We start from the raw sequence: 13,593 nt of genomic DNA, 5'->3' as shown, positions 1-13,593 counted from the left end.
TCTCTCTCTCTCTCTCTCACACACACTCACAGTACACACTCTCTCTCTCTCTCTCACACACACTCACAGTACACACTCTCTCTCTCTCTCTCTCTCTCTCACACACACACACTCACAGTACACACTCTCTCTCTCTCTCTCTCTCTCACACACACTCACAGTACACACTCTCTCTCTCTCTCTCTCTCGCTCTCACACACTCACAGTACACTCTCTCTCTCCCTCTCTCTCTCTCTCACACACACACACTCACAGTACACACTCTCTCTCTCTCTCTCTCTCTCTCACACACTCACAGTACACACTCTCTCTCTCTCTCTCTCTCTCTCTCACACACTCACAGTACACTCTCTCTCTCTCTCTCACACACTCACAGTACACACTCTCTCTCTCACACACACACTCACAGTACACACTCTCTCTCTCTCTCTCTCACACTCACAGTACACACTCTCTCTCTCTCTCTCACACACACTCACAGTACACACTCTCTCTCTCACACACACACTCACAGTACACACTCTCTCTCTCTCTCACACACTCACAGTACACACTCTCTCTCTCTCTCACACACACACTCACAGTACACACTCTCTCTCACACACACACTCACAGTACACACACACTCTCTCTCTCTCTCTCTCTCTCTCTCACACACACTCACAGTACACACTCTCTCTCTCTCTCTCACACACACTCACAGTACACACTCTCTCTCTCTCTCTCACACACACTCACACACACTCACAGTACACATGCTCTCTCTCTGTCTCTCAGGGTTGCGCAGGGGCTTAGGCTGAGGAAGGCCTGGATGTGGCCTTGGGGTTGCTCACTGTCAGCACATTCCTGGAGGGCAGGAGGCCCCCCCAGAGGGAGGGGGGGGGGGGGGGGGGACATGTGCGAGTCCCCTGCTCGGCAGCGGGCCTGCCGTTTCCTCCACGCTCACACACGTCTCGCCGACAACAACACTCACACACACCGCCACTTCCTCTTCCCGCGTCCACTTCCTGTTGGAATGGGAGGGGGGGGGGCTGTGCATCTGGAGAGGGAGCGCTTTTCGGGACATGGCTACGTGCCGGCCCTTTGATCCAGAGAAGGAGCACTGTCCTGTAAAAGCACCAGCTATGTGTGCTGTTAAACGAACTCACCGATGCAATCTGTCCCCAACCACAAGTACCAGCAACTGTGCGTTGTTAAACTCATCAACGCAATCGGGCCCTCAGAACCAGTAAAAGTACCAGCAACTGTGTGTGGTTAAACTCACCAATGCAATCTGTTCCCCAATACAAGTACCAGCAACTGTGTGTGGTTAAACTCACCGATACAATCAGTCCCCCAGTAGCCTGGGCAGCAGCGGGGCTCCAGGACAACCTTGTGGCACTGGTGAGAGCAGCCGCTGATGGACAGGCCCAAGTTTCTGGCTGTGTTGACGGTGTACCTGTAAGCACAGCACCGCACGCAGTCAGCTAATGCCCCACGGAGAAGCTAGGGTTCGAACAGCCCCGGAGCGAACCAGCAGCGAACGCTGAGAGCAACCGCTACTCTTTCCCACCCTAATTCCCGCCTGTCTGCTGTGTGTCTACTGAACGGCAATCAAGCGGGGTCATGGGAAGCGTAGACCAGCCTCAGAGGGCTCAAACCGGCAAGAGGACAGGTCAGGAGACGCTACGCTAACGTAGCGGATATACGCACGCAGGGTCGTTGACTCAGCCCTGGTTATCCTGACCCAAGTCTCACAATTCATATCCAAAACAGCTTGATTGTCAACTAACTGAGTATGCAGGTTGGATACAACTTACTCAATAGTTACTCAACAAACTCAACAAACACCTTCAACCCACAACACTGTTTATCCCTCCCCCTTCTCTGTGAACGTGCTGACGTTGAAACGCCATTGGCTGTGGCAATTAGAACCAATTTTCAACCAAAGAGCATTCATTATTGTACATCGAAACAATGTTTTGGTACAGAGTGTCAGGCCGTGAACTGTATATTTTGAAACCCGAATTTAAGGACTATAAACACGGTGAGTCAACATGTCAGTGAGCCTTTTTCAATGATAGTTAGGGATTTACAAGATTTACAAAAATCTTACCTATTGTTCCTTTAAAACATTGTTACAAGACCATTGCGAACCCCTTCGTATCACTGAAAAAGGCTCACTGACATGTTGACTCACCCTCTGCCTGTGTTAATTGTCCTTAAATTCAGGTTTCAAAATATACAGTTGACGGCACCAAAACATCATACAGCTGTACAATAACACAAGCTCATTGGTTGAAAATTAGTTCTAATTGCCACAGCCAATGGCGTTCCAACATCAGCGCATTCACAGAGAAGAGGGAGGGATAAACAGTATTGTGGGTTGAGGGTGTTTGTTGCTGCTATTCCTCTCTTGACCGTTCAAAGTCTGAAATTACCTATTGTACCTTTAAGGTCAACACAAGACTAAAATACTTGCTGAGAGACTTATTTCGGTCGTTTTTTCGCAATGGCCCTCACTTGCAGTTTTGGTCCCCCTTGTCGGTCATCTTCCGGAAGCCATAGGGGCAGTCCACCAGGGTGCTGATGAGGCAGGAGTGGCAGCGGGAGGAGGTGGTGGCTGTCACCATCTGGTCACAGCGGTTCTGCCGCAGGGAGAGATGGGAAGGAGGAGGCTGTTAGGGGGGGGGGGGGGGTCTGTAGCGTAGTGGTTAAGGCGCATGACCGGGAGCCGCGAGGTCGGCGGTTCTAATCCCGGTGTAGCCGCAATAAGATCCGCACAGCCGTTGGGCCCTTGAGCGAGGCCCTTAACCCTGCGTTGCTCCAGGGGAGGATTGTCTCCTGCTTAGTCTAATCAACTGTACATCGCTCTGGATAAGAGTGTCTGCCAAATGCCACTAATGTAATATAATGGCACCGTGCTACGCTCCCACAGATACAGTGGAGGTTCATTTTTGTTCTTCAAGGGTCAAATTTCCCATATAAAAAAATAATAATAATCATTTGTATGTTTAATTTTTTTTTTTTTATTTAACTTTTATTTTACCAGGAAATAGTCCCATTGAGTTACACCTCTTACAAGAGAGTGCTGGCTTAAAATACAACAAATGAAACAGATTGAGCATTAGACACAGTGAGACACAGAAGGACGTTGACAACAAACAAACAATTTAGGCAAAAACAAGAGCATGCAGCATCCATGAGCGGTTTCAAATGTTCTAACGGAATCAGTGTATGAAGCTGGATCTCCATGCTGAAGGGACAGCATAGCTGAAAGCTTTTTCACCGAAGACAGCACGTACTTTGGGAACATTAAACAAAATTAAGCCAATCAGTCATGAACCTTAGTGCTGCATGATGAACACAGTCCAATATGCTTAAACAGCACTTGTAAATAACATGTCCATCCATAATAATAATAATAATAATAATAATAATAATAAATACAATTCATCACATGCTTTTCTCAAAGGACTAAAATGTACCCTGAAAGTACAGTAGTGTTCTCTTTGGGTACAAATGAGTACGTTTTTCAAGCAAACAAGGTACAAATGAATTATATATTGCTGGCTAAGGGTACAATTAGATGCACCTATGGGGTACCATGGCAGTGAGCATTTGAACCTTTTTAGGTACTTTTCGTACCTTTATTTCTGAGAGTGTACCGGCACAGCCAATCAATCATCCTTTATTTATATTGTACGTTGCATATGCCTTAGCACACCACAAAGTGCTTCACCATAAATAAAAATAATTACAGATAAATAAAGATAAATAAAGATAGAGAAGCATTTAAAGTATTAAATGAAGTGTAATAAATATGATCATCCATCCATCCATCCATCCATCCATCCATCCATTATCTGAACCCGCTTATCCTGAACAGGGTCACAGGGGGCTGGAGCCTATCCCAGCATACATTGGGCGAAAGGCAGGAATACACCCTGGATGGGTCGCCAGTCCATCACAGGGCACACACACCATTCACTCACACACTCATACCTATGGGCAATTTAGACTCTCCAATCAGCCTAACATTCATGTCTTTGGACTGTGGGAGGAAACCGGAGTACCCGGAGGAAACCCACGCAAACACGGGGAGAACATGCAAACTCCGCACAGAGAGGCCCCGGCCGACGGGGATTCGAACCCAGGACCTCCTTGCTGTGAGGCGGCAGTGCTACCCACTGCACCATCCGTGCCGCCTATTAAATATGATCAATGAAATGAAATAATATATGAAATCGAATCGAATAAAGAAATGAAATAAGATATTAAACTGGACCAGTAAGAGGTCATTAATTAAATGTTAAAGATTTTGTCTGCACAGTCCTTGTGTGTTATAGAAAGCTGTTGCAGTAGGAGAGAGAGGTTCAGGTAACCACTCTAAAAGCCCTTCATAAGCACATAACAAATAAATAAGCTTATAACATTAACTGCATTTATGGTGCGGTGTGTTATGTCACCAAGGTTGCAATCAAGTACTATTTGTGGTTGTTGACATTAGAATGTATAAATGTCTGTCATGCTTTTCTGCTCTTATGAATGCTAATTTACTGAACAGGTTACTCTAAACTGGTTAACTGAAGGCAGTGCTTAATTCAATCAAAAGCATTTGGTCAGATAAGCAGACGCTTGAGATCATGTTGCACAGAGACTGGGGAATAATAATGGGGTCTGTAGCGTAGTGGTTAAGGTAAATGACTGGGACTCGCAAGGTCGGTGGTTTGATCCCTGGTGTAGCCACAATAAGATCCGCACAGCCGGGCCCTTGAGCAAGGCCCTTAACCCTGCATTGCTCCAGGGGAGGATTGTCTCCCGTTTAGTCTAATCAACTGTACGTCGCTCTGGATAAGAGCGTCTGCCAATAATGTAATTATTTCAATAACTGCCTAGAAACTAATTGAAGCCTTCTTAACGGTCTACTCGGTAGTAAATAATTATCAAACGTAGCCGTTCCAATTTGAACAATAATTAGAACTGATCCTACTTTTGGATCAACAGAGTCTGAGATATTGTCACTTCTATGCAGTAAATCTTGCGTTCTGAACAGGGGTTACAGTCTGAGCGGATCTTAGCGTTCGCCTCTCCACAGCGCAGATTAAAAGACACGACGAGCAAACCGTCACACACCCCCACCCGTTATTATTAACAGCGCGTTTAACTTGTATTCGGGGACAGATGCCATCGGTGAGTTTAACAACACGCAGTTGCCGGTACTTGTACTTGGGGACAGATTGCATCGGTGAGTTTAACAACACACAGTTGCCGGTACTTGTACTTGGGGACAGATTGCATCGGTGAGTTAAACAACACACAGGTGCCAGTACTTAGTTTAACCACCGTCTTCTACATTCGGCCGCTGCGGAGTTAACAGGATGTACGAAAACAAACAAACAACGATTGCATCTGTCGGGCACGACCCTTCCTGAACCCTCCCATACTGCAGCGGATGAGGCTGCAAAACACTGCCTCCCCCAAAAGCTTCTGCCCATAACCAGGGCAGTCTACTACATTACATCTCATACAGAGCAACATACAGTTCATTAGACTAAGCAGGAGACAATCCTCCCCTGGAGCAATGCAGGGTTAAGGGCCTCGCTCAAGGGCCCAACAGCTGTGCGGATCTTATTGTGGCTACACCGGGATTAGAACCACCGACCTTGCGGGTCTCAGTCATGCACCTTAACCACTACGCTACAGGCCGCCTCGTGACCCGAGAGGGTGAAAAGCTGTAAAAAGACGCCGTTTTTAAGGGACGCGTCGAAGCGAAACGCCCGCCCCGGCGACGATCACATGACCCACGCGCGTCAAGGCTCCTCGTTCCCCCCGCTGTCTGGAACGACTGTCGTTCGGCGCCGCGCCAAGCCCCACTAACTGCGCCGAGTAAAACCCGGAACAGCTCTTTCTACTGCGGCCCGTGTTCCGGATTAGGCAGGGTTCCGGGTTTTACTCAGGGCTGGCATCCACCGAACTCAGCAACCCTGTGAGCCTAACACGCCTGGGCCCCAGGTCTGACAGTGTTTAGCACTGTGCCCAACCTGGTTCTTACAGCATTTAGCCCTGAGTCAAGGCTGGTATTACAGCACTTAGCTCTGTGGTAAGGCCGGTCTTAACACCCCATGGATCAGTTTTCCACCAGTCGGCCTCACCTTGGCGACATCCTGAGAGGTGGTCGAGCAGAGGTTCAGGATGAGGAGCGCCAGCAGGGCCGGCGCGCCAGCGCTGGGGGTGCTCCCGGGGTCCATGCTCGGTCCGTCTGCGCTAGAGTAGGCTCCTCGATGGAGTGTGCGTACTCACAATTACAGGCTCTTTTTCAACTCCCGGGCCCCCTGGTACCACCCCCCACCCCCCAACCCAGCCAGGCCAGTCCTCTTTCCTGTGACAAAGTCCTGGAGTGGAACTCGTATCCTCCCAGATCCGCACTCCGAGCACCGTCAGCAGCAGGAAAAGGGGCCGAATTGTGCTGTTTCGCGTTCAAATAAACCGGGACAGAATGACAGGATTTCCTCAGATGTAAATTGCCCTCGGTCTGGTGAAAAATCTCAACCCCCCCCCCCCCCCCCCCCCCACCCCCCCCATCTTCCTGATCTACGATATGTACCGCGGTGTGATCCGTCACGAGTTTCTCGGGTTCATTCGGCGAGTAGTGGGGGGCCAGAGGTCCCGGGACAGATGCTTAGTCGTTATTAATGAGAGAGGCGCGCGACGCGGTCTTCCCGGCGTTACTCTTAAGATTCTGAGGAGAAAGACCTGTGGCTTTCGCGTTGTGTTTTTCCAAACGCTGCGTTTCCTGGTCATCGACCGCCACACTTTTCCTGGCAGGCTGCTGTCGTAGGATGCGCTCCGCCGGGATTTAGCTGCAATAGCGATTGAGTTTCCCCTCCCACCCCGCTTAATCCCGAACACGGAGGGCAAAGGGGCGGACGACAGACCCGATTCAGTCCTCACGGGTCGATTAATATCTATAAACCATTGGTCACCTCTGTGTAACTTTAAAAGCGAGACAATAGAGGCTAGTTTCAACAGCATGAACACAGCAATGTGAACCCATTACATTACATTACGTGGCATTTAGCAGACGCTCTTACCCAGAGCGACGTACAACAAAGTGCAAATCAAACACAAGAACAAGTGCAAAAGTGAAAAGGCGAGCGTCACTGCTGCGCGTGCGACTTCAGAGGTGTTTGTCCTTAATGGGCGAACAGTGTTTCATAAGGATGGCTGGCTTATTAGACACTGGCCACAGAGAGAGGGATTTGACCCCGTAGCCTACAGCGCTTACTGTAACTACAGCAGAACTCTCGCTGCCGGTCCATCAAACACCACTGAACCCAGATGTGAACGTTATCAGTTGAACCAAAGAACCTTAACATTCTCTCCCACTCCCACTCCCACTTCCACAGTAGCATATAAAGTCTGGCCCTAACTTTTGATGAGACGTATTTTTGGTCAATTAATTGGCAAACCTTAAATGTGCTACATGGGAAGATGGAACCAGAAAAAGCTTTTACTTAGTCATGTATCGATGCGTTTATTAAATTAAATAAAATAAATAAAAAAACGGTCGTTTGCTGTCCTGCACCGGCTGTCTTAATTATTGGAAACTCAGACGTAGGCCTACGTAGTTTTATTCAGGGCCCATGAATATTAATATTTCTGGCTACGCTTTTGGCTACATAACGATACATCTGGTATTTGTCTTTATAAATAATAAAAATGAATAAATATAATGATAATTATTTTATTAACTCGTAAATAAAATTAGCAAAAATGATAAAAATCCGAATCAATAACGACAATGTAGTGGACAAGCGTAAATTTAAACCAAACGAAAGTTAGCTCATTTAGCGGTCTCAACGTTTGGTCCAGAAGACTAACTATGGAAAAGGGCAGGCTTGGTCCGATTAGACGACAACATGATCAAAGCATTCGTCAATATTAATTCCTACTTCAATGAGAGGGACAGATCCCTTGAATCTGAAGAGAAAACACTTGTTTTCTTGGGAGAGAGCAAAACGCATTTAGATTAGTTTAAAGGGGAAAACAATCAAGGACATGGATGGATCACGAAGATTAATAACACTTTCGTCATTTAGTTGTCCAGACAACTAAACGGTAAAAAGTGATTTTACCTACAAATGAGCTTGAATCGAATCGCCAAGACGGGAGTCTCGAGCGATGGTCTCGAGACATCTAGTGATTGCTCTTACGAAAAGTAGTTGTCCAACATTACTTTGGTTCCAAATATTATGAGCACTAAAAGGCAAGGCAAGGCACGTTTATGTGTATCGCACATTTTATACACAGAGGCAATTCAATGTGCTTTACATAAGAATAGACGAAAAGAAACATAAACGCAGACAATAGTTAAAAGAGTACAGATATACAAACATAATTTAAAGAATTAAGTTAAGATAGAGTGCAGTATTTAGTAGTAGTAGTAGTAGTAGTAGTAGTAGTAGTAGTAGTAGTAGTACCATACACACTAGGATTTAGTAGGCACATGAAGAGATTAATGTTTTTCATGGGATTTAAAAAATGCTACATTTGGGACACATCGTCTGGCAGTTTATTCCAGTGGCATGCAGCATAACGGCTAAATGCTGCTTCATATAAAAGTGTGTATGACAAACAGAAAAGTGTCATGCTGAATCTTACAATCTGTAGAGTAGTGGTTCCCAACCCTGTTCCTGGGGATGTGTAGGTTTTCACTCCAACCCAAACGAAGCACACCTCACCCAACGGCCAGAGTTCTCCGTGACCTGCTCATTAGTAGAATCAGGTGTGCCAAATTACGGTTGACATAAAAACCGAACAGGACGGTAGATTTTGGGAATTACTGCTGTAGAGCCGAAAGATGATGGACAAGAAACAGCGGGAAAGTTTTGAAATGCAAACAGCCATAGTAACTCGAGGGATACTTTTCTCAACAGCAGACATAATTTTCACTGCTGGTTGTCAAATGGCAATACTGCTTTTATGCACAATGCTCGTCTCGTTTTTGTCCAGTAGAGGGAGATAGACTCCACACACGTCAAACTGCTGCCCCCTCTTGATCTTTATCCAGATTATTGTGTTCAAATAATATTCAGAAATTATACAGCTGCGAGCTGCAACTATGGCCCACAAACAAAGGTAAACTATCATACCAGGAAGATATGTGCATTAAATATTTGTGTGTTTAAGGAAGGAACCTTTTACAGGAATCATTCCCATCTTTCTAGGAAACAACTATAACAAACAACATGATTCTCTCTTTAATACTGCCCACTGCTTACTCTTTTTTCCAATGATTAACTTTTTTCCAATTATGAATTTATACGTACTTTAGCTTTGTTTAATCGGCTTATCGTTGTAATATTTGGATAGTTGGCTGGCTGCATCCATCATAGATTAACCTTCTCTTCTTTTTGCCAGTTGCAAAACTCCTGAAAGCCAGCAATTGCCTTGAGAACATTTTAACGCATCAAAGCAGGTAAAAACCTGACTCTTAATGCCACAAGAGTATTGCAAATGGGTTATCTCTCAAACTGAAACTTTATTGTACGTCGCACTGTATAACAGCGGCTGCCAAATGACTATAATGTAATGTAATGTAATGTAATGAAACATTGAAACTGAAATAGTTTGTAAATCCTAAAGAATATGGACTACAAACAAATTTAGCAATGTAAAAAGTGGGCAGAATAAGGAATTGTGATTGGGAAACAAGCCTTCTTTAAATAATGAAAAGTTATCTTTGTATCGCTACGGTTGTCTATTCTTCTTCTATCTACCACCAATGACACAGTTACGGTTGCTTTGATTCAACGTGGAAACCGGGAGATCTCATCATCGGTTGGGTAATTTGCGACACAGGAAAGATACGATTGGCCAGGCCCTATCTGGGAATGAAGCGCTCATAGAATATTGTTTTCAGTTGTGAAAATATTTCCTGTGTGTGCAGGAACATTTTTTCCCTGCCCTTAATTTGTCAAAATAGCTCCGGGCAAAAAAGCTGTGTTGTGTTTGAGAAAATTAATTTGACAAGCCTCAGTCTGTTCTATTATATCCGTATTTTGGGGATAGATGACAGATGCTCGTGGAGAACACGTTTGGACCCAGGAACTCAATGCGTCTGCGTCTGTACCTATTACTGTTATAATACAGCAACACGACGGACTTGCATATAACTGCATGTACGGTAATGTTTTAGTGTCACACACGCCTATAATGTACAGGAGAGCTCAGCTTTGACCTGAATCTTTCTCCACGTTTGGCACTTCACAAAGTTCCTACATTGCAAGTCACTGTCAATCCGTTTTTGTGCTTGATAGTTGTCCATTGTCACACATATTAAAAAGCCCACCAAACTCCAAAATTGTATACTTTATAAATAGCAGTAAATTGATAAGCATTTTTCATACAGTACATGTTGAGTTCGTGCACACTCAGAGCCTACAGGCAGTGAATTTTAAACACACACAAACACAAACAAACAAGCACACACACACACACACACACACACACATATACAGACACAAACAAACACACACACATACACACACACAAACACACACATATATACAGACACAAACAAACACATACACAAACAACACACAAAATAATTCATTCTGGGTCCTGAAAGGACTGTACCACTACCACATAGAGGAATTTTGTAATAATTTATTGAAAAATAAAGCAAAAAATACAAAAATACATTTCTTATTTTGCAAACGTGTGCTGGGCTGGCAGCTTGTATGTAAAATATGAGATGGTTAAAAAATGAAGCTCCTTCAGTATATTTCTCTTATTTTTCCAGACTTTGAATTTCATACTTTCAGACCACAACCAACAGAGGAACAACACAGTCGTTAGCCTGAAAGTCGGTGAATAAATGTCCAGCTTTAAGCTCTTGTTACGATGAAATAGCTAACAGCTTGGTTAGCCTTTAGCCCCAGGACATTATTTGGTTATTATATAGTTATCATATTGGCATTCAGCACGAGTTTGCTACTGTTGACAAACCGCTGCTCCGCGTTCAGGGCAAAGAGACCAGACAGACAGAGGAAGAGAGAGACAGAGAGGAAGAGCAGCCTTTTCCACCGACAAAAAAAAACCTGGAGGATCAAAGGCCTTTGTCCGCTCATCCTCCCGATAGCCCCGCCACTGGCCACATGGAGCCCGGCTTCAAAATTCTGGAATTTATTCTTTCTTAAATTGTACCGATTGAATACGTTAACTTTCCAGAAGCAGAGTCGAAGTCTTTACATAAAGCACGTGGAAAGAATCCCTCCTCTGATTCGAATATATGCTCGTATCTTCCAACTGCAAACGGGAGGCAAAGGATTGAGAAAATCTCCTTTTTTATTCATTCCAAAGAATCTACCTTTGGAGTGTGATTTACAAAAACAGCCGAATGAATGATTGCTGTGCTTGTAATGTTTAAAAAGCGCTTTAATAAAGCCAAATGACAAAAAAGATATTTACAGCTCTGTGATTGTCATTTCCCACACCAAATAAATTGTGACTTGTTTCTGTTGAGCTACATGTTGTACCACACGCGTTTCAGAGATCAGAATTAATTCGCGATATATAATTAATTATAATTTCGCAGATTCACGACCTTACCCGTGTTCTATTCACATGCCCCCCTCCCAAAACCAAGTGAATCAGCGATGGCGATGTTAAAATGAAGTATACTTCAAATCCTCAGATGATATACTTGTTTCCGGTCACGTTGAGTGTATTTGGGAACACACTTTTCAGGAAATAAGCCGTAATTTTTACAAGGTTCCATCACTAAATGAAATCAAATCACTAAAGCGCAGAACAGAATCGCTCCAGATTGACTCTGAATCCATCCAGAGGCGAATCTGGATACAAATGTGCTGCAACCATGTCGGGGGTTCCACAAAACAAGTACCCTTTTTTAAGTCAAGATCGTGGATCAGCCATGCCCCACTAACTGCACCCCCCCCCCCCCCCAAATTGATCCGTTTAACGGTGAACCTATCGATCCGCTCTTTGGCTCTGAATCCCAGAGTGGGGGGGGGGGGGCACTGTGGTGACGTCACAACCTGCCCCGCCCGCTGTGTGGGCACAGGGAGGGGGCGTATCTCTGGGGGAGGGATTAGGGAAAGGGCCGTGTCATTGGGCGGAGGGGTAACGTCCGAACGGCCGGGCTCTATTTGGCTCAGGTGATAAGGCTCAGTCTACATTGGAGCGACGTTGGCTCAGGAGGTGAGAGCGGTTCGATCCCGCCCCGGGTGTGTCGAAGCGTCCTTGAGCAAGACACCTAAGCCCCCAAAACGCTCCTGACTAGCTGGTTTGGCGCCTCACACGGCAGCCAATCACCGCTGGCGTGCGAGTACGTGTCTGAATGGATGAACAAGAAGCCAGCCCTTTGGATAAGGCGACCTGTAGCGTAGTGGTTAAGGTAAATGACTGGGACACGCAAGGTCGGTGGTTCTAATCCCGGTGTTGCCACAATAAGATCCGCACAGCTGTTGGGGCCCTTGAGCAAGGCCCTTAACCGGGCATTGCTCTGGGGGGAGGATCGTCTCCTGCTTAGTCTAAATCAACTTTACGTCGCTCTGGATAAGAGCGTCTGCCAAATGCCAGTAACGTAACGTAACGTAACGTGATGTAACGGCTCAGCCTCTACTTGCAGGAGTGCACGTCGCTCACGGTCTCGCAGCGCCGGCAGCGCACGTGGCAGCACCAGACGAACTGGCAGTCGCAGCGTTCGGCGCTGCGCACCACGTGCGTGTTGTAGCCCCGCCCGCAGCAGAGCGGGCCGCAGCCCCCGGGCCCCGCCCCCGCCCGGCTGCAGCTCCGCCCCCGTGTGCCGGCCGCGCCCAGCCGCCGGTCCTCCAGGCAGTAGTCGGGCGACCGGCGCAGGTAGACCAGCCGGTCCCGCCCCGCGCGCTTCCGGAGGGCGCGCCCGCGCACCTGCGCCGCCCCCTCGTAGCGCCCCTTCAGGAAGTCGCCCACGCGGCCGAACGGCGCCGCGGCCCGCCAGCACGTCTTCACCGCGCACGAGCCCGACACGCCGTGGCAACGGCACTCCGTGGACATCGTCATGGCAACGGCCTGGAGAAGGGGGGGGGGGAGGGAGGGAAAGGTTGTTCAGAAATTGTTGCCAACACCCGTGCCGACACGTAGGTGCTAGTACACCTGTACACTTATATACACAACTGCTGAATAAACACAACTGCTGAATAAATACAACTGCGGAATAAACGCAACCGCTGAATAAACACAACTGCTGAATAAACGCAACCGCTGAATAAGCGCAACCGCTGAAGAAACGCAACTGCTGAATAAACTCAACCGCTGAATAAACGCAACTGATGAAGAAACGCAACCGCTGAATAAACGCAACCGCTGAATAAACGCAACCGCTGAATAAACGCAATTGCTTCTCTTGTGGAGGAGGATCCAGAGGGGAAGAAGACGTGTGTCTTTTGTGTCTCTTGTGTCTTTTGGAATAAAGTACAAGTGTGTTGATGCAGGGGTGGGGAGCTGAGCCGTGAGCATGAACTGCAGCCTTTCCAGCAAAGCGCTCAGGTAGAGGTGTAAGAGTGGACACTGGGGGCAGCAGGCTAACTCTGCTTTAGCCTCTTA

At 46.6% G+C, this 13,593-nt stretch overlaps 2 protein-coding genes across 3 annotated transcripts in view; both read right to left on the bottom strand.

The window, feature by feature from the left end:
• Nucleotides 1-6,269, bottom strand: part of stab2 (stabilin 2) — a 54,630-nt gene extending 48,361 nt beyond the window's left edge. The window contains exons 1-3 of the mRNA XM_061229058.1: nt 6,135-6,269; nt 2,503-2,627; nt 1,320-1,438 (exon numbers count right to left, since the gene is read on the bottom strand). Coding sequence (XP_061085042.1) covers nt 1,320-1,438; nt 2,503-2,627; nt 6,135-6,230 — 340 coding nt within the window. The 5' untranslated portion in view covers nt 6,231-6,269. The remainder of the gene's footprint in view (nt 1-1,319; nt 1,439-2,502; nt 2,628-6,134) is intronic.
• A 6,358-nt stretch (nt 6,270-12,627) lies between these two features.
• The window catches only part of LOC133119238 (protein Wnt-16-like), a 53,778-nt gene continuing 52,812 nt past the window's right edge, over nt 12,628-13,593 (bottom strand). For both annotated transcript variants that reach the window (XM_061229752.1, XM_061229754.1), the window contains one exon: nt 12,628-13,059. In XM_061229752.1, the coding sequence (XP_061085736.1) occupies nt 12,628-13,059 (432 nt within the window). The remainder of the gene's footprint in view (nt 13,060-13,593) is intronic.

The sequence above is a fragment of the Conger conger genome, chromosome 19 (genome assembly GCF_963514075.1).
Source record: "Conger conger chromosome 19, fConCon1.1, whole genome shotgun sequence".
Taxonomy (NCBI): Eukaryota; Metazoa; Chordata; class Actinopteri; order Anguilliformes; family Congridae; genus Conger; species Conger conger.
This window is presented reverse-complemented; position numbering and strand designations above follow the sequence as displayed.